Source organism: Triturus cristatus, chromosome 1_1 (assembly GCF_964204655.1).
Source record: "Triturus cristatus chromosome 1_1, aTriCri1.1, whole genome shotgun sequence".
Classification (NCBI taxonomy): domain Eukaryota; kingdom Metazoa; phylum Chordata; class Amphibia; order Caudata; family Salamandridae; genus Triturus; species Triturus cristatus.
The window spans coordinates 87,088,664-87,110,502 of record NC_140579.1 but is presented as its reverse complement, the minus strand read 5'-3'; the positions used below and the strand labels follow the sequence as shown (position 1 = coordinate 87,110,502).

The following is a 21,839-nucleotide window of genomic DNA, read 5'->3' as shown; positions in this document are numbered from 1 at the left end:
TAGTGATCCCCTCAGTGCATCATGGAGGGTTGCCAGAAGGCATCCGATGCAAGATTACCAGCAGGGATCCCCTCAGTGCATCATGGAGGGTTGCCAGAAGGCATCCGATGCAAGATTACCTGTAGTGATCCCCTCAGTGCATCATGGAGGGTTGCCAGAAGGCATCCGATGCAAGATTACCAGCAGTGATCCCCTCAGTGCATCATGGAGGGTTGCCAGAAGGCCTCCGATGCAAGATTACCATTAGGTATCCCCTCAGTGCATCATGGAGGGTTGCCAGAAGGCCTCCGATGTAAGATTACCAGTAGTGATCTCCTCAGTGCATCATGGAGGGTTGCCAGAAGCCATCCGATGCAAGATTACCAGCAGGGATCTCCTCAGTGCATCATGGAGGGTTGCCAGAACGCATCCGATGCAAGATTACCAGCAGGGATCCCCTCAGTGCATCATGGAGGGTTGCCAGAAGGCACCCGATGCAAGATTACCAGTAGGGATCCCCTCAGTGCATCATGGAGGGTTGCCAGAAGGCATCCGATGCAAGATTACCTGTAGTGATCCCCTCAGTGCATCATGGAGGGTTGCCAGAAGGCATCCAATGCAAGATTACCAGCAGTGATCCCCTCAGTGCATCATGGAGGGTTGCCAGAAGGCATCCGATGCAAGATTACCAGTAGTGATCCCCTCAGTGTATCATGGAGGGTTACCAGAAGGCCTCCGATGCAAGATTACCAGTAGGGATCCCCTCAGTGCATCATGGAGGGTTGCCAGAAGGCACCCGATGCAAGATTACCAGTAGGGATCCCCTCAGTGCATCATGGAGGGTTGCCAGAAGGCCTCCGATGCAAGATTACCAGTAGGGAACCCCTCAGTGCATCATGGAGGGTTGCCAGAAGGCCTCCGATGCAAGATTACCAGTAGGGATCCCCTCAGTGCATCATGGAGGGTTGCCAGAAGGCCTCCGATGCAAGATTACCAGTAGGGATCCCCTCAGTGCATCATGGAGGGTTGCCAGAAGGCATCCGATGCAAGATTACCAGTAGGGATCCCCTCAGTGCATCATGGAGGGTTGCCAGAAGGCCTCCGATGTAAGATTACCAGTAGTGATCCCCTCATTGCATCATGGAGGGTTGCCAGAAGGCCTCCGATGCAAGATTACCAGTAGGGATCCCCTCAGTGCATCATGGAGGGTTGCCAGAAGGCATCCGATGCAAGATTACCTGTAGTGATCCCCTCAGTGCATCATGGAGGGTTGCCAGAAGGCATCCAATGCAAGATTACCAGCAGTGATCCCCTCAGTGCATCATGGAGGGTTGCCAGAAGGCCTCCGATGCAAGATTACCATTAGGTATCCCCTCAGTGCATCATGGAGGGTTGCCAGAAGGCCTCCGATGTAAGATTACCAGTAGTGATCTCAGTGCATCATGGAGGGTTGCCAGAAGGCATCCGATGCAAGATTACCAGTAGGGACCCCTCAGTGCATCATGGAGGGTTGCCAGAAGGCCTCCGATGCAAGATTACCAGCAGGGATCTCCTCAGTGCATCATGGAGGGTTGCCAGAAGGCATCCCATGCAAGATTACCAGCAGGGATCCCCTCAGTGCATCATGGAGGGTTGCCAGAAGGCACCCGATGCAATATTACCAGTAGGGATCCCCTCAGTGCATCATGGAGGGTTGCCAGAAGGCCTCCGATGTAAGATTACCAGTAGTGATCTCCTCAGTGCATCATGGAGGGTTGCCAGAAGGCCTCCGATGCAAGATTACCAGTAGGGATCCCCTCAATGCATCATGGAGGGTTGCCAGAAGGCATCCGATGCAAGATTACCTGTAGTGATCCCCTCAGTGCATCATGGAGGGTTGCCAGAAGGCATCCGATGCAAGATTACCAGCAGTGATCCCCTCAGTGCATCATGGAGGGTTGCCAGAAGGCCTCCAATGCAAGATTACAGTGCATCATGGAGGGTTGCCAGAAGGCCTCCGATGTAAGATTACCAGTAGTGATCTCCTCAGTGCATCATGGAGGGTTGCCCGAAGGCATCCGATGCAAGATTACCAGTAGGGATCCCCTCAGTGCATCATGGAGGGTTGCCAGAAGGCCTCCGATGCAAGATTACCAGCAGGGATCTCCTCAGTGCATCATGGAGGGTTGCCAGAAGGCCTCCGATGCAAGATTACCAGCAGGGAACCCCTCAGTGCATCACGGAGGGCTGCCAGAAGGGATCCGATGCAAGATTATCAGTAGGGATCCCCTCAGTGCATCATGGAGGGTTGCCAGAATGCCTCCGATGCAAGATTACCAGCAGGGATCTCCTCGGTGCATCATGGAGGGTTGCCAGAAGACCTCCGATGCAAGATTACCAGCAGGGATCCCCTCAGTGCATCATGGAGGGTTGCCAGAAGGCCTCCGATGCAAGATTACCAGTAGGGATCCCCTCAGTGCATCATGGAGGATTGCCAGAAGGCCTCCGATGCAAAATTACCAGCAGGGATCCCCTCAGTGCATCACGGAGGGTTGCCAGAAGGCCTCCGATGCAAGATTTCCAGCAGGGATCCCCTCAGTGCATCATGGAGGGTTGCCAGAAGGCCTCCGATGCAAGATTACCAGTAGTGATCCCCTCAGTGCATCATGGAGGGTTGCCAGAAGGCCTCCGATGTAAGATTACCAGTAGTTAACCCCTCAGTGCATCATGGAGGGTTGCCAGAAGGCCTCCGATGCAAGATTACCAGCAGGGATCCCCTCAGTGCATCATGGAGGGTTGCCAGAAGGCCTCCGAAGCAAGATTACCAGTAGTGATCCCCTCAGTGCATCATGGAGGGTTGCCAGAAGGCCTCCGATGTAAGATTACCAGTAGTGATCTCCTCAGTGCATCATGGAGGGTTGCCAGAAGGCCTCCGATGTAAGATTACCAGTAGTGATCCCCTCAGTGCATCATGGAGGGTTGCCAGAAGGCCTCCGATGCAAGATTACCGGTAGGGATCCCCTCAGTGCATCATGGAGGGTTGCCAGAAGGCCTCCGGTGCAAGATTACCAGCAGGGATCTCCTCAGTGCATCATGGAGGGTTGCCAGAAGGCATCCGAGATTACCAGCAGGGATCCCCTCAGTGCATCATGGAGGGTTGCCAGAAGGCACCCGATGCAAGATTACCAGTAGGGATCCCCTCAGTGCATCATGGAGGGTTGCCAGAAGGCCTCCAATGCAAGATTACCAGTAGTGATCCCCTCAGTGCATCATGGAGGGTTGCCAGAAGGCCTCCGATGTAAGATTACCAGTAGTGATCCCCTCAGTGCATCATGGACGGTTGCCAGAAGGCCTCCGATGCAAGATTACCAGCAGGGATCCCCTCAGTGCATCATGGAGGGTTGCCAGAAGGCCTCCGATGCAAGATTACCAGTAGTGATCCCCTCAGTGCATCATGGAGGGTTGCCAGAAGGCCTCCGAATTAAGATTACCAGTAGTGATCTCCTCAGTGCATCATGGAGGGTTGCCAGAAGGCCTCCGATGTAAGATTACCAGTAGTGATCCCCTCAGTGCATCATGGAGGGTTGCCAGAAGGCATCCGATGCAAGATTACCAGCAGGGATCCCCTCAGTGCATCATGGAGGGTTGCCAGAAGGCATCCGATGCAAGATTACCTGTAGTGATCCCCTCAGTGCATCATGGAGGGTTGCCAGAAGGCATCCGATGCAAGATTACCAGCAGTGATCCCCTCAGTGCATCATGGAGGGTTGCCAGAAGGCCTCCGATGCAAGATTACCATTAGGTATCCCCTCAGTGCATCATGGAGGGTTGCCAGAAGGCCTCCGATGTAAGATTACCAGTAGTGATCTCCTCAGTGCATCATGGAGGGTTGCCAGAAGCCATCCGATGCAAGATTACCAGCAGGGATCTCCTCAGTGCATCATGGAGGGTTGCCAGAACGCATCCGATGCAAGATTACCAGCAGGGATCCCCTCAGTGCATCATGGAGGGTTGCCAGAAGGCACCCGATGCAAGATTACCAGTAGGGATCCCCTCAGTGCATCATGGAGGGTTGCCAGAAGGCATCCGATGCAAGATTACCTGTAGTGATCCCCTCAGTGCATCATGGAGGGTTGCCAGAAGGCATCCAATGCAAGATTACCAGCAGTGATCCCCTCAGTGCATCATGGAGGGTTGCCAGAAGGCATCCGATGCAAGATTACCAGTAGTGATCCCCTCAGTGTATCATGGAGGGTTACCAGAAGGCCTCCGATGCAAGATTACCAGTAGGGATCCCCTCAGTGCATCATGGAGGGTTGCCAGAAGGCACCCGATGCAAGATTACCAGTAGGGATCCCCTCAGTGCATCATGGAGGGTTGCCAGAAGGCCTCCGATGCAAGATTACCAGTAGGGATCCCCTCAGTGCATCATGGAGGGTTGCCAGAAGGCCTCCGATGCAAGATTACCAGTAGGGATCCCCTCAGTGCATCATGGAGGGTTGCCAGAAGGCCTCCGATGCAAGATTACCAGTAGGGATCCCCTCAGTGCATCATGGAGGGTTGCCAGAAGGCATCCGATGCAAGATTACCAGTAGGGATCCCCTCAGTGCATCACGGAGGGTTGCCAGAAGGGATCCGATGCAAGATTACCAATAGGGATCCCCTCAGTGCATCACGGAGGGTTGCCAGAAGTGATCCGATGCAAGATTACCAGTAGGGATCCCATCAGTGCATCATGGAGGGTTGCCAGAAGAGATATAACAAGCATTGGCATAGCCGATAGGTATCGCCTTTGGGACCTTAGCCATGCAACAGATGATTTTGTTGCGGCAAGGATATTGTGCTGCATAACTAAATACTTATAAGGTCCCAAAGGCGAGACCTATTGGCTATGCCAATGCTTGTTTTTTGTTGTTGCTAATCACAGACGCGGTTTATATGCAAACCCTGTGCCTGGATTCACTTCACTAGAGCATACACTGCATTCCCCCACACACAGTGCTTGTGACACACCTCACTAAGCACTAAGAAGAGCCCCTACTCATCCCCTCCCTGCTCCATTAAGGAGCCCTGCCCCTCCCTTTGTTGGCCTCGCTCTGCTTTCACTTCCGCTCTTTTCTGTCTCGCCTGTTTCCTCAAAAAGGAATTGTGAGGGATGCAAGTGTATTACATCCAAGTATTTTAATCGGACAGTTGCCTTTATCTGCTCACATTAGCATACTTTAATTTTTCAGACGTTGCACGAAGTTACGTTGTCCAATTTAAAAGGACGTTTCGCGCAGTATATTTCTACAATTGTATAGGTTTTTAGAGAGAGTGTTGAGTGACTGCGAAAGCCCCTGCCATTAGACCTCCCCCCAACCCTACCTCCCGCCCACCCCCTACTCTTTGCCACAGCCTCACGCCTCTTGGACACCCCTCCAACTCACGCAAATAACAATGTCTTTTATTTTTGTTTTCGTTATTAAAACATAAATACAAAAACAAAACTAAAAGCCATTGTCATTTACAATGCTAATAGCTCAAACTCGCGTCAATGCGAGACCTATTGCATTGCAAATGCTTGTTTTAGATGTAGATGAAATTTCGAGAGCTCTATCTCTGGAGCTGGCTTCAGGGAGTTCTGACATTTTATTTATTAGCACGGACTGGTCGGGCTAAAGTCTTTGTCACTCAATCTTGGCAGGAAGAGAGAGTTGAGCTGTGTGTGCCGTGACTGAGGAATCTGAGACAACGGCTCAGAAGAGAGGCCTTCCCTCCCGGCTGCTGCACAGAACTGCAATAACTCTTCTGGGGATGAAAAATGGAGGAAGTGGGCAGCGAATGACCTTCAGAGCATCATTTGTCTCCCTCATTCCTTTCCTTTCACAGAAGTCTGGTCCACTTCAAAGACCTGAAGAAGGTTTCCACAATATACCTCCCTATCTGGCGGGCTCCCTCCATCCTCCATCATATGTACTATTCACACACAGGGGATCCAAAATGGACTCCTGTCCCCATACATTAAATCACAATAGACAAACTCCATGCTCACCCAAACCCATATATAGCACACATGTAACATCCACACTCTTCGTTGATGTCTAGGCGCTATAGATTACAGCATGTTGCTAAATTGTAACAAAGATTATAGTCTAGGAGACCCCATTACGACTCGCATCACTGCAGGGGTCCAAATACCTATATTCAAAGCGTGACATACAGAATGTTCATGGAAAGAAACCAAATTCCATTTGTCGCTCTCGCTGTGCTCTCAGTGTGTGTGATATCACCTGTAGGTCTTGTAAAATGTCTCCTCTACTGGTGGAAATCATTCGTGATTTATAATATTATGTGAAGTTCTCAATGTGCTGGGCCATGTGACACAGATTAGAATATAACAGACAATGCAGTGCCACGTGACCCCATTCCAAATATCACAGACTATGTCATGTGGCCTCATTCAGTAGATCCTACACTGCACTGCTTCATGTGATAACATTCAGAATATCACAGATTGTGTCATGTTTTAGACCAGCAGACTGTGTCATGGAAACTCATTCGTATGACCCACTGCTGTATTATGTGACCAGGGGTGTTGATTCTAGGAGTGGGCGGAAAACTCCGCTTCTTTGGCACAGTTTTGCCACATTCTGTGCTCTGCTTGGAGCACGGAGTTTGGCAAAAACTCTGCCTGCGGACACCAGAGCAGAGTTTAGCGCCCGCCCTACCAACACTGCTTGAAAATCAATCTGCTCCCATGTATGCGAGTGGGAAAACTAGCTGCTTACATGGGCATTGTGGGCTTTGTGCATCTCTGAAAAGCCCGAAAGCTGTAAAATGCCTACACACATCCGTGCCCACACTTTCCAGTTAGAGTCTGAAAACTATGCCCTTCATCGCCCTTTAATGTTTCTTTAATGACCCCTTTCATTCTGGCGACAAAGCTGAATTTATAATATAAAACTTCTGCTTCTACCAGTAACACTGAAGACGGTGCGGAAGTACGGCAGGATTTGCTGTTGCTGTTGTTAGAGTGTTACAGAGTTGTTACAGAGTGCCATAGCTGTTGGCCTGAGACTGGGTCACCTTCTCTTAATGAATAGGTAAGTGGTCTCCGCTTCCTCCTGATGCAATGCCCCCATAGGCCAATACTTGCTCACATTGGATACTTCGTATTTGTTGTTATGATCTGCTGGTAAATATTATGCGCAGTTCACACAGCATGTCACAACTTGGACAATAACATCAGAACATTGGAATTCTCTATAGGAGGGTGACAGAGGCAGCGGACGTGTGCGGAATAGGTGCACGACTGTCCCTCTTGCAAATCCTGCTCGTTCTACGGTTGTAACTTTTTACTGCATGAAACCGTTGGTGCTACCAGTAATCCGTGTACACCAGGGGTCTCCAACCTTTTCTGTAGAGAGAGCTACTTCTGATCAGTAAAATCATTGTGAGCTACTAAAGGCCGAGCAACTGGTGCATTGTTCCCAGGGTCCCCCCTAGTGCCCCCTAATAAAGTACCGCTCGCAAGTGGTCCCTCGGCACAAACCAGAGCCAGAAACCGATTTTACATCTCTCTCATTATTTTATTACAATTTATAATGCTTCCAGTGAGGGCTTTTAGGCGCTGTCCATAGGCCAAAGTCGATAGGAGATTGTCATTTGCCCCGAATCAGAGGATGTGGAGCCTATGCCGGGACTCTAACCTGGATCCCCAGCTTCGAAGTCAGCAGCTCTGGCCCTTACACCACACCCTCTAAGTCATTCAAATTCAATTAAAAGAAATGTAAAATAATGTTCCCGGCTCCAGTTTGTGGCCAGGAATGACTCTGATTACTTTATGTATTTAAAAATAAAAGCTCCCTGTGAAACGCTGCTTTAATTGACATGATCAGGACTCGAAAAATTCAAAAAATGGAGGTCTAGGGACTTGAATACTCTACTGAGAGTCTAGAGTGCAGCTAATAATTCAACAACATACACACACCTCAGCTGGCGCGTTGGGGTTTCCGAGATGGGATCTTGCGAGAGGGATGGGATACGAACCCCCGAAACAACACTGTATGCTCACGTTTCCAGTTATCTCCGGACACAGAGTTGTGAACATGCACCACCCGCTCGCCCACCAGTCAGCCTGCACTGCCAAAAGAACAAGTATTTAAGTGACCTTTCCTGAGATAACAGTATAATTTTTCTTTTAGTTTTATATAGCGCAAACTCGACCAGAAGGTCTCAGAGCTCTTTTCATGAGCACCAGTTGCGTTACAGGCGAACACATTCATTTTGTTAGGCATTGAGAGATTAACTGATTTGCCCAGATTCACAGGATGTTGAGCATCCCTGTTGAGACACAAACCCGGTTCCCCAGCTTCGAAGTTGACCGCTCTAGCTGTTAGACCACATCCTGTCCCCTAATTATATCACACACCGGAATTGTGAACCTGCCTCTATTGTTTAAGATGTGGGAGCTGGAGCGGATTCCAGGGTCATGCAAGTGCCATCTCATATAAAAGCTATTAGTTAACGGGTGCTGTTGTTGGTTATTCATTTTGGATAGCACCCAGAAGGTCATGCTGCAGGGGGCTGAAGGGGAACCCCCCATCATGTCACTTGACTCTGAAGAGAAGGGCGCACTGCACTGACGGAAACTCACCAGCACAAACATGCACACAAAAGGGCTTTTTTAAGTGTAATAATGTTTACATTAGACTTTTAGTTACCTGAATTCAACAATGAGCAACACGCGGAGGGGCTGCAAGCATGTCAAGCTATACCATTTCCATAGAATGGCTTGGTGGAGCGGGGGCTCAGCCAGCTTCTGAAGCAGCTGATGCACTTCTGTTTCTAGAGAAAGCTTCACATCCGCAGGCGCCGCACTAGCAAAGCAGCTGATGCACTTCTGTTTCTAGAGGAAGCTTCAAATCCACAGGCGCCGCACTAGCAAAGCAGCTGATGCACTTCTGTTTCTAGAGAAAGCTTCACATCCACAGGCGCCGCACTAGCAAAGCAGCTGATGCACTTCTGTTTCTAGAGAAAGCTTCACACCCACAGGCGCCGCACTAGCAAAGCAGCTGATGCACTTCTGTTTCTAGAGAAAACTTCACATCCACAGGCGCCGCACTAGCAAAGCAGCTGATCCACTTCTGTTTCTAGAGAAAGCTTCACATCCACAGGCGCCACACTAGCAAAGCAGCTGATGCACTTCTGTTTCTAGAGAAAGCTTCACATCCACAGGCGCCGCACTAGCAAAGCAGCTGATGCACTTCTGTTTCTAGAGAAAGCTTCACATCCACAGGCACCGCACTAGCAAAGCAGATGATGCACTTCTGTTTCTAGAGAAAGCTTCACATCCACAGGCCCGCACTAGCAAAGCAGCTGATACACTTCTGTTTCCTGAGAAAGCTTCACATCCACAGGCCCCGCACTAGCAAAGCAGCTGATGCACTTCTGTTTCCTGAGAAAGCTTCACATCCACAGGCGCCGCACTAGCAAAGCAGCTGATGCACTTCTGTTTCTAGAGAAAGCTTCACATCCACAGGTGCTGTACTAGCAAAGCAGCTGATGCACTTCTGTTTCCCGAGAAAGCTTCACATCCACAGGCGCCGCACAAGCAAAGCAGCTGATGCACTTCTGTTTCCTGAGAAAGCTTCACATCCACAGGCCCGCACTAGCAAAGCAGCTGATGCACTTCTGTTTCCTGAGAAAGCTTCACATCCACAGGCGCCGCACTAGCAATGCAGCTGATGCACTTCTGTTTCTAGAGAAAGCTTCACCTCCACAGGCGCCGCACTAGCAATGCAGCTGATGCACTTCTGTTTCCAGAGAAAGCTTCTCATCCACAGGCGCTGCACTAGCAAAGCAGCTGATGCACTTCTGTTTCTAGAGAAAGCTTCACATCCACAGGCACTGCACTAGCAAAGCAGCTGATGCACTTCTGTTTCTAGAGAAAGCTTCACATCCACAGGCGCCGCACTAGCAAAGCAGCTGATGCACTTCCGCTTCTAGAGAAAGCTTCATGTCCACAGGCGCCGCACTAGCAAAGCAGCTGATGCACTTCTGTTTCTAGAGAAAGCTTCACATCCACAGGCGCCGCACTAGCGATGCAGCTGATGCACTTCTGTTTCGAGAGAAAGCTTCTCATCCACAGGCGCCGCACTAGCAAAGCAGCTGATGCACTTCTGTTTCCTGAGAAAGCTTCACATCCTCAGGCACCGCACTAGCAAAGCAGCTGATGCACTTCTGTTTCTAGAGAAAGCTTCACATCCACAGGCGCCGCACTAGCAAAGCAGATGATGCACTCCTGTTTCTAGAGAAAGCTTCACATCCACTGGCGCCGCACTAGCAATGCAGCTGATGCACTCCTGTTTCTAGAGAAAGCTTCTCATCCACAGGTGCCGCACTAGCAAAGCAGCTGATGCACTTCTGTTTCTAGAGAAAGCTTCTCATCCACAGGCGCTGCACTAGCAAAGCAGCTGATGCACTTCTGTTTCTAGAGAAAGCTTCAAATCCACAGGCGCCGCTCTAGCAAAGCAGCAGATGCACCTCTGTTTCTAGAGAAAGCTTCACAGGCGCCGCTCTAGCAAACCTACATTTTTCAAGTGCTGCAGACAGAGTCACTGCAGGCGGGGGATGGCAGAGGCAGTGTACGCACATCCCGCCTTGTATATCAGCCAATGGGAACCAGCCAACATGGACTGGAAGCGCACTAGTTACTGACGGTGGGCAGTCTAACACTGTTCTTGCAGGACTGACGTCACTCGCTTTGCCCAACCCCTCTCCAGTGAAGCTTAGTAGCCAATGGGAGCAGTTGGTGTGTGCGAAAGCGAGCAGGAATGGATAAGAGGCCAAAAAGGCCTGAAAATAAACAAAATTGCTATGACAGGATACAAAAGTGGGGGTCAGGCTGCGAGGTACTGACAGGTTGTTGGCGAGCTATCAGTAGCTCGTAACCGACCGGTTGCAGACTCCTGCTTCAAATGTTTCTGGATTTTCTCCCCATAATTCTAGACAGTAATTTCATTGAAAATTAGCCAATGTATGACCACAGGTGCTTGCTTATTAATATTAAACATTTATCATCCTGAAGTCCTACTGTAATGAACCAACATACGGCTATGGGACGCTTGCTTATTATTCTGAAATTTTATCATCCTGAAGTCGTACTGTATAACCGTTTTAGTGCCGCTTGACCTTCTCAGATCGTCTCCGAGGCTGCATGGTAGCACTTAAGTGATGAAGTCTACATTTTACCAATCAGAAAATGTATATTTTTGTGCCTCACTCATCTGGCTTCCCCTTGTGATTTTATTTTTCACTCCTCTTTTGTTTATCTCTCGACACCCTTCAATTTCATGGTCCGTTTTCATGATATTTTTTCTATAGTCTGATAATTTTCTCAGGCATCTCTTATGTCTGTTTACCAGGTTAATTTTCTGTCTTGTAAAACATCTTGAGAAAACATAAATCCTGTAAAATAGTTTATTACCATATCTGTTACTTACTCGAATCGCTTCTCGCCCTCGTCTTTGCTACTCCCTGGGCTAGGCATGAAGATGAGGCGGTAACAGTAGAGGGACTGAAGGAAAGGCAGCAAGGGATAGAAAATACCCAACCACTGCATGGCTTCATAATAAAGGCATACTGTGATTGGCTATGTCCTTCTGTAAAGCCAAACCTGCTGCCTCCAGGACTAGACCTACTCTTCGCCTCTTGAGCCAACCCAGAAGCTGCTTCACAGCATAAGAGCAGCGTCGGGATTGGTTGGAGCAGGCAAAGTCAGCTCTCCTCTGGAGACCGGGGTCTCTGCGGATATGATCCCTGGCTCACTAACGTTGTGCGGGTAGGAGAGGCCTTATGTGCGCATGACGGGTTGGTCATAGGAAGACATCCATCCATCCTGACATGCGCACTTACACATCTTTAGACCCAGACACTCTTCTGGTGCTGTCTATATTGATGCCACGTCCCGGCCCACTCATAAATTGAAAATCTACTGCTTGCAATGTGCAGCCAGCCCACTGCTGTAATATAAGCACCGCAACCGGGAATATAAATTGTTTAAATGCATATTAGGGTCCAGGGGGGCAGCAAATACAGCAATGGCCCCATGGAGAAATCGCACCTGGGTGGAATTACATCTAGTACATCAGGACTAGAATTTTGTGATTGTTGCCCACCATATGTCATGGTTTTCCTCCCTTATGCCAAGAAGCATCTCCAATGAGCTAGTGCTAGTATCTTGCCACAGTTACCCCCTATGCCAAACATTGCCTCCAGTCTGCCAGTAGCAGTGGTTTTCACAGGTGCCTGTCCATGCCAGCAATTGCCTCCAGTATTCCAGCAGTAGAATTTTTCCATAGGTCCCTTTATAAGCCACAAATTACCTTCAGTATGTAAGGGCTAATGGCAGACTAGCAAGCATTACATCATATTCTCACTCACATTTACTCAACCAAACTCAATCATTCATTCTCACTCAGTCTACCTCACTCTCACTCATTCTTACTCTGACTCCAACATACTTACTTGCTCTAGCTCTGTCATTCTCACACACTCTGTATCACTCATTCTCTCTCCTTCATTCACACTCACTCCAACTCTTACTCACTCATACATTTTCACTCGTGCTCTCTGACTCACTCATACTCACTGACACTCATCTTCACTTATTCTCACTCCCTTTTAGTGGCTCTCACACACTACCTGTCACTGACACTCGCTGTTACTTACACACACTCATGCTCACACGTACAAACACACTCACAAACACACAACCACACTCCGATCCCCAAGCTTGTACCCCACGTACATTTAAAAGCATTTTTTATTTGTCATCTGCCACAGAAGTACTCATTCTAGATCCTCGTGCCCCATTTTTACTACACTAACAGTGAATAATAATCTATTATTCACTATTAGTTTAATATAAAATTGTTTGAAATACAAAGGTGGAGCACGGCTCCCATAAGGGCGAGCTTCCGCTGTGTTCTCGGTACTCATTTTGCTACCTCTGAAGCCAGAAGTCGCACATGCAGTGCCAGGGGTCACAAGGGGCAAGACAGGAGTCACAGCTGCGACCCCTGGCAATCCCTAAATGATGCCCATGCATGTGACCCTGTTAGGAACGTCATACAATGTGCCAAGTGACCTCATTCAGAAGATCAGAATGTGCTGTGTTTTGTGACTCCATTCAGAATGACACTGTGCTGTGTCATTACCATTCAGAATATCACATTTTCTTCTTAGTCATGCAATACCCCAGAATGTACTCTGTCATGTGACCCCACTCACTATTTTCTAACCATAGGTAGTTAAGTGTTTCACTACCAAAAATACTGCCATAACTTTAACATCTCCTGTGGAAACTGATTTCACTGTGTTTGTTTCTCTGTTTTGCAGGATGTCAGAAGCACCCTAAGCAGGTAAGGCTGGTTTATTATCCTCCTGTCAGTGTGTAAGGAGCAGATCTCAATGCTGCGGTGTGTAAATGCCACTACTGAGCTCACACAAAGTGTTAGGGAACTTTCAGACCCTCATAAAATCACTTTACATTCTCAAAACAAATCTTAAGTCCTCAGAAACCTTCCCTGCGTCATCCGGAAACGCTCTTAAATTTTCAGAAATCCCTGCAAGTTTTCAGCAAACTCTTTTGAGTCTTGAAATAATTGCCACAGAAATGAGCTGCTGTCCTCACAAAACATATTTGTATCTTTAAAGCTTATCTGAAGTCGTACGAAAAGTACCCTGAACATACAGAAAAAGCAAGCCCATTCTGGAAAAGTCCCCCCAGGTTTTCCTAAATTCAGAGTTGTGCAAACACTAAGTCATAATTTCCTAACTATACAGACACATATGGTGGCTATGTTCACAACAATTGCAGATCCAATTTTCAGCACTATTGTTAGGGATGTTAGATCATACACATATATCTTCATGTGGAGTAGAGGTGCTACCATGGTACTACAGACACCCTGCCACCTAGGGTGTTCACCTGCTTAGGACAATGTCCTTGGCAACAAATATACACAATAATAAGTACTAGAGCACACATAGAAATTCCATTTAATAAATAAAGTAGTCCTAATATGAAGTCCATCAAATGTTTTGTTCTTTTTTGTGAAGTTATTTCATTCCATTTGTAGTTTCCACAATGTTCGGTTTATATATAAGCAGGAATGGCCAATATCTGGTCTATACGAGCACAAGCAGCTGACACGTGTTTCGTCCATTGGGCTTTGTCAAGGCTGCAGAAAAAATACATACATTGGAATGGAACATCATCTCTCATGCGATCTTTTACGTAAAATTCATATGTGTCAACCTCATATAGCAGTGATGAGGCGAAGGAAAATAGCGACATGAAATTATATATGCCGGTCACAACGCAATGAGGATATTGTGTAAAAATGCATTGTAGCGTCAGCTCACCCAAAGCCATAAAAAGTGTTACCCATGATAGGCGATGTTGACCGAAAGATAAGAACCCAAGGAAGGGGGCCATAGAGAATGCCTGTATATATTATAATACAAGCGAAAAACTAGATTTTGCATGCATTGTGCTCTCTAAGATACGAAGAAATATGCATGTTTAGTGTTCCATTTTGCATGCAAGGAAAGAATAAACATTAGTAGTGAGATTTATTAAGAATATAGAATACCTGAGCGCCCTGTAGTAAGGACAATGTCCAAAAGTAGTCCGAGAGATGCAGAGAAGATCTTGTCGGAATCTATTTAAAATATATATAAAATTGTATGTATATGCGACCATCCTGAGGAAAAAATGATAGTGTGCGGAAAAGTAAACATTAGTACACCACAAGGAGAGCGAAGTCTCCTTAGTAGTAGAAAGGGAAGTGCAAATAACAACATATAAAAGTAGACCATTTCAGAATGGAAACTGATCACCCAGGTGAAACGAGGGAAGTGATTCCATGTGTAGTGCAATACAATTAAAAGGGCCAATTTATGAATATTTGTCTTGTGAATTTCCTAGTGGAGTGGGAAATAAGCAAGAAGCATTTTATGACTGACTGGTGGTGATCGGTCAGTATAATACCAAAAGAGGCCATCTGGGGTAACCTACCAAACCCACACATTTCTGAAAACTAGAGACCCGGGAGAGTCCAGGGAGGTATGGCTTGCGTGGATCCCCCAACGTTTCCCTAGCCAGAATCCCCTGCAAACCTCACATTTTGCTGAAAATATCATAATTTTCTCAAATGTCTGTGTGAGAAAGTTGTAGGATCACCGGATTGACACAAATTTCCAGACACTCAGCGCTCCCCCAGGTCTCCCGATAAAAATGATACCTCACTCGTGTGGGTGGGTCAAGTACCCATGACAGGCAAGGGCCCAAAACATATTGTGGAGACTTCAAAATTACCCATCATAAAACTACCTGGTTTTGTAGGAAAGGGGCACTGGCGTTTTTTGCCCCCGGGATCGCGGCCATCTAGGGGAACCTACCAATCCCACTCATTTCTGAAGACCAGACAACTCGGGGAGTCCAGTGAGGTATGGCTTGCATGGACCCCTCAACATTTTCTTACCCAGAATCGCCTGCAAACCTCAAATGTAAGTAAAAAAATCACTTTCTCCATATTTTTGGGCGTGGGATCACCGTGCCGGCACAAATGTACTACCACCCAACGTTCTCTTTGTTCTCCAGAGCAAAATGATACTTCACCTAGGTGCCGGCAGAGCTAGCGTTCAAAATCTACAGGTAGACACTTTGCATAAAAAGGGTCAGTTTTCACTGTAAAAATGTGGTATGTCCAAATTGCGTTTTGCACCGTTTCCTGTCGCGTGGCCTATGCCTACCCACACAAGTGAGGTAACATTTTTATCGGAAGACATTGGGGAATGCAGGGTGGTTGGAATTTTGTGGATCCACACAGATTCCACAACTTTCCATCACAGAAATATGAGGAAAATGTTTTTTTTGTTTTACAAAGATTGAGGTTTGCAAGGGATTCTGGGAAGAGAACCTGGTGAAAGCCACACAAGTCACCCCATCCTGGATTCCCCTGGATGTCTAGTTTTCAAACTTTTATAGGTTAGCTAGGTTTACATCGGTGCCAGCAGAGCTAGAGGTCAAAGTCTACAGCTAGGCACTTTGCAAAAAAAGAGTTGGTTTTCACTGTAAAAATGTGGTGTATCCATGTTGTGTTTTGCACCGTTTCCTGTCACGGACACCAGGCCTACCCACACAAGTGAGGTATCTTTTTTATCGGAAGACTTTGGGAATGCAGGGTGGGTGGAATTTTGCGGATCCACGCAGATTCCAGAACTTTCCATCACAGAAATCTGAAGAAAATGTGTTTTAAAAAAAATAAAGTTTGAGGTTGGCAAGGAATTCTGCGTAAGAGAACCTGGTAAAAGCCACACTAGTCACCCCAAACTGGATTCCACTGGGTGTCTAGTTTTCAAAAATGTATAGGTTTGCTAGGTTTCCCTAGGTGACGGCAGAGCTAGGGTTCAGAATCTACAGCTAGGCACTTCACAAAGAAAGGGTCAGTTTTCACTGTAAAAATATGGTGTGTTCACGTTGCGTTTTGGGCTGTTTCCTGTCGCTGGCACTAGGCCTACCCACACAAGTGAGGTACCATTTTTGCTGGGACACTTCGGGAAACATAGAATAGTAGAAGAAGTGTTTTTGCCAATTGACTTTATATGCATTTATCCCTTCCAAATGTAGGACAGTGTGTAAAAAAGTATAATTTTCAAAAAAGCCCTCTAATTCACTTGCTGGTATAGGTACCAACATATATGGAGTTGTGCAAATAACCACTGCTTCAAAATACCCTTTTGTTGTTCCCATTTTGGAAATACATAGTTTTCCACGATACCTATTTTTCACTCTTTATATTTTACCAAGTGAATTGCTGTACACTCGGTACACAATGAAAAACCATAGCAAGGCGCAGCTCAGTTACTGGCTCTGGGCACATCGGATTCTTAGTGAACCTACAAGTCCTATATATCCCCACAACCAGAAGGGTCCAGTGGATGTAACGGTATATGGCTTTAAAAAATCTGTCATATTTAAAAGAAGTTACCGGTGACAACGTTGGCACAAATGGCTGAATTTTCAACTCATTTTCAATTTTCCCTGTTTGGTTCTCTAAGAAAACATCGAAGAATCTACACAAATGACCCCTTACTGAACTCAGAGTTTTGTCTACTTTTCAGAAATGTATAGCTTTCCAGGATCATTATTGCTTTCATACCCATTTTTACCATTAACTGAAAGGAGGTTGAAAGCACAACAAATAGCAACAAGCATTTGCAATGCAATCGGTCTCGCCTTTATTTAGCTATGCAGCACATTAGCCTGGGTGCTGAAACATCTACTGTTCTTTAACATGGACGGGAACTAAGCACCAAACGGCGTGACACTCCAGGTATGGGAACACATGGAGTGAAATATTGCCTTTCAGCAGAAAATGGTATAGTCCTAAGCTCTGTTTTTAATATAAAAGCAGGGCCTTCAGTGGTCATATCACTGAAAATACAAGATTTGAAAAAAATATTATTGTCTACAGGTGCTCGTGGAAGACTATTTCTATAAACTGGAATCTAGAGAATGCTAAAGTGATTCTGGTATTTTACTAACCTCTGCTGGTCGTTTTCTATCAAGAAAGTTAAATAGAAGTAGTTGCCATAAAAATTAAAAAAAGAAAGTCCCTCAGCAGAAAGCAAATCTGGTCTTTTACTGAACTCTGCTGGTATTAAAAAATATAATATCCGCGCTGACATTGCGCCCGGGCTTCAATAACTGCATGGCCGAGACCAGCTTATACAGGACTGACCATTCATGTAGCACACGCCACCGACTGAGCGGCTTCCAAGCACTTTAACAACAGATGTTTCTGTTAGCCAAATCAAAGATGCTCATGTTATCAGCCATTCAAGAATAAAAGGATGAGGTGGCCCTTCTGTTACTCCAAACCAGGTGACACAGAGATCTATACAGGGGGCCCATTACCCATCTAGGCTATCTCTCCATCTTGTCCGGGAGCAGAAGGCCATGGAAATGCAAATGTCAGCGATTGCTGAAAATATGCAGCAGAATCAAGACAAGCAACTTGTCCTCAGTTTCAATTAAAAATAGGTTAATTTCCAAAACAAACCTGGAAGTCGTCTGCTGTATGATTCCTTCAAAGCTAAGGGGAGGGGGTGGGGGGGGGATCTGTAGGTCGGTGGTTCCTGAAGAGCTCGGTAAATAAACTTGGAAAAAGTAAGGCACGATGCTTGGGGACAAAGCTGCTTCAGTGCTCCGGGGCTGGTTGACTTTCTGTCTGTTTCCTGCTTGTCTTAGCCCCGCCTCCGCGATCACATGACCTAAACTGTGGCTAAGGCGAACAGAGAGTGCAAAAAAGTGAAGAACTAGCAGGGGCCTTCGGGGAAACATCGTTGCCTCTTGTGACAGTGCTCAGTCACTCGGAAATCCCGCCTCTGCCATCGGGCGTGCTTTCTGTCTCGATTAGCGGCGTGCTTCTCTTCCGGCTCTCCTGGTAAACACCTTCCTCTTCATGAGCAGGAGCGTGTGTTTAGCGGCTGCTGGACGACGCATGCACAACATAGCCGTCTGGACAGGTCAGGCAAAAGAAAGTGCGAATGTTGGCAACCAGTGATATGAAAAACAAGCATTGGCATAGCCAATAGGTCTCGCTTTTGGGACCTTATAAGTATTTAGTTATGCAGCACAATATCCTTGGTGCAACAACATCAACTGTTGCCTGGCTAAACACTTATAAGGTCCAGAAGGCGAGACCTATTGGCTATGCCAATGCTTGTTCTTCCAGCCTACATTAAGGGGTATTGTATTAGCCCACTTCAGCCATTGGCTGACTTCACTATGAGTTATGCCATGCAGCCCTTTCACAAGGAACACATGCAAAGTAGTTCCCTTCAGTGTAGATTCACTGGTGCAGCCCCGCATTTTTTAAGACCAAACAAATCTTTCAGCACAAAAGCATACATGAAAATAAAACTGCCTAAGAGAGAGGGTGAGAAGGGAGGGGGGAGTGAAAGCAAAGAGAGAGGGGGTGATTGCAAAATGCGCGCACTCTATTTATTTAACAAGAACAAAACGGAACACTTTCAGCTTAAAAAAAAAGAAAGAAAATGGAGCTGACTAGGAGGGAGGGGGAGAAGGGAGGGGGTAGTGGAAGCAGAGAGAGAGGGTGTAATTGCAAAATGCGCACACTTTATTGATTTAACAATAACAAAACGTAAGCAAAATGCGCGCACTCTATTTATTTTCCAAGAACAAAATGGAGCACTTTCAGCAACAAAAAAAAAGATGGCAAATGAAACTGACTAAGAGGGAACAAAACAGAACACTTTCCGCTAAAAAAAAAAAAAGGAAAATGGAGCTGACGGGGAGAAGGGAGGGGGGAGTGGAAGCAGAGAGAGAGGGGGTGATTGCAAAATGCGCGCACTCTATTTAAAAATAACAAAACGTAAGCACAATGCGCGCACTCTCAGCAAATAAAAAAAAAAGATCCAAATGAAACAGACTAAGAGCGACGGGGAGAAGGGAGGGGGGAGTGAGAGCATAGAGAGAGGGGGGGGTGGAGAAGCATTGTAAGACTTAATGAGCCATTACAAAAGCCAGATGACTCATGCGCACGTTCAAGCGCGCGTTCCCGCACGCTGGAGGCCGAGAAAAGCCTTTGGTTGCACTTTTAAAATCCAGTTACTAAATTCTCTCAGAGCAACGTATGGGCTGGCTCAGGCGAGACCTAAAAAGCATTTACAAATGCAATAGGACGCGTATTTACGCGAGTCCTATTGCATTGTAAACAAAAATGCGGGCACCGAAGAAGGCAGGAATGGGAGTGGGTGTGTGGGTGGTGGTGGCCAGAGAAGTCACAGACTGCGGGAGGGAACAGGGGGAGGCAGGGGAACAAAAGAGTTGCTGAAGTAAAGGGGCTGATAGCCATGGAAGGATAAACATGACGTCATGGCAGTAAGGAGGCGAGACTAATACGCCGGCAACCAATCAGAATGCAGCATTTCAGTTTTGAGCCAATCAAAAGCATGGGCAGAAAGTGGGCGGAGCTTCCCCCACAATACTGTATACAGCACCTCTCGACGAGACAGCGCATGCGCTGCCTAGCCGAGACCTAAAAATGGGCTATGTCCCAGTAAAATGCCCAAACTGCGTAAAACATTTTGGTTTTCCAACAAAAGTCTGTCAGTCCCTGAAAGTCGGGAAGATTGTGATATCAGCACCACAAACCCTTTGTTGATATTATTTGCAGGGAAAAAAACAGACGCTTTCATCGGCAGCAATTTTTCAAATTTTTCCCCCAAAATTCAAAATTTTGCTGTATTTTGGCTAATTTCTGGATCCCCTCCAGGGGAATCCACAAACCCTGGATACCTTTACAATCCTCAGGATGTTGGAATAGCAGGACGGAAATTTGACATGGATACCTTATATGGCCAAAAAGTTACAGGGGCCTAAGCACGAACTACCCCAAATATCCAAAAAAGGGCTCAGCACTGGGGGAGGAGGGGGGTTGGAGGGTAGGCCCAGCAGTTAAGGGGTTAAAAGTGAAAAAACATATCAACAAACATACGTTCTTCATGTCTTGTGTAGTTAACATCCACAGCCATTCTAAGATCATCTAGCACTGCAAGGAGAACAGTTCTAGTGTTTCTGTTTGGGTGAAATCTGTCCTTTGATCTCAAGCCCTGTCTTCGTTATACTCCCCTGTAGTCTGGCCAGGCTTGTCTCAGGTGCACCCGACTCTGGTCTTACAAGGTATGGCCCTGTGTTACCTTCCTGTGGTCTCATGAGTCCTGTCTCTGTTGTACCCCCTTTTGTAGTCTCATGCCCTTGTCTCTGTTGTACCCTCCTCTGGCCTTGTGGCCGGGCTACGCTCTCCTCTCCTGTGGTGTTGTAAGGCCTGGTTGTGGATTTACTGGTCTCCCTCCATCGTATTCTTCCTGGTGTCTCTTGAGACCTGGCTCTGCTGTCCTTTCCTGTGATCTCAAGTCCTGTCTTGGTTATACTCCCCTGTAGTCTGACCAGGCTTGTCTCCGGTGCGCCCGACTCTGGTCTTACAAGGTATGGCCCTGTTTACCCTCCTGTGGTCTCATGACTCCTGTCTCTGTTGTACTCCTCTTGTAGTCGCATGCCCTTGTCTCTGTTGTACCCTCCTCTATGCTCTCCCCTCCTGTGGTGTTGTAAGCCCTGGTTGTGGATTTACTGGTCTCCCTCCATCGTATTCCTCCTGGTGTCGTTTGAGACCTGGCTCTGCTGTCCTTTCCTGTGATCTCACAAGTCCTGTCTTGGTTATTCTCTACAGGTTTGTCTCAGGTGCACTCTTCTCTGGTCTTACAGGGTATGGCCCTGTTTTACCCTCCTGTGGTCTCACAAGGCCCAGCTCTATTTTCCACTCATGTCCTCTCGCAAGGACTGGATCTGTTGTACTCCTCCTAAAATTCCTATCAGCCCTGATTCTGTTGTACCCTCCTGTGCTCTCATCAGGCCTGGCTCTGCGGACCCCCTCCTGTGGCCTCACAAGGCCTGGCTCTGTTATACCTCCTCCAGTGGTCTCACTAGGTCTCACTCAGTCATACCCCCTCCTGTGGCCTCACAAGGCCTGGCTCTGTTGTACCTCCTCCAGTGGTCTCAGTAGGTCTCGCTCAGTTAAATCCCCCTCCTGTGGCTTCACAAGGCCCTTTTCTGTTGTACCTTCTCCAGTCATCTCACTAGGTCTCGCTGAGTTATGCTGCCCGTGGTCTCTCAAGGTCTCTCTCTGTTATACCGCCTCCTGTGGTTTTACCAAGTCTTGTGCTTTTACACCTCCTCCTGTGGTCTCACTAGGTCTCACTCTATTGTATCTGAAAGATATTGGGATATTAGTTGATGGGGTGAG

At 47.2% G+C, this 21,839-nt stretch overlaps 1 protein-coding gene across 1 annotated transcript in view; it reads left to right on the top strand.

Annotated features, from left to right (window-relative positions):
* The window catches only part of LOC146869553 (E3 ubiquitin-protein ligase TRIM39-like), a 112,722-nt gene that overhangs the window by 65,900 nt on the left and 24,983 nt on the right, over positions 1-21,839 (top strand). Inside the window, exon 4 of the mRNA XM_085604775.1 lies at positions 13,342-13,364. Within this exon, the coding sequence (XP_085460901.1) occupies positions 13,342-13,364 (23 nt within the window). The remainder of the gene's footprint in view (positions 1-13,341; positions 13,365-21,839) is intronic.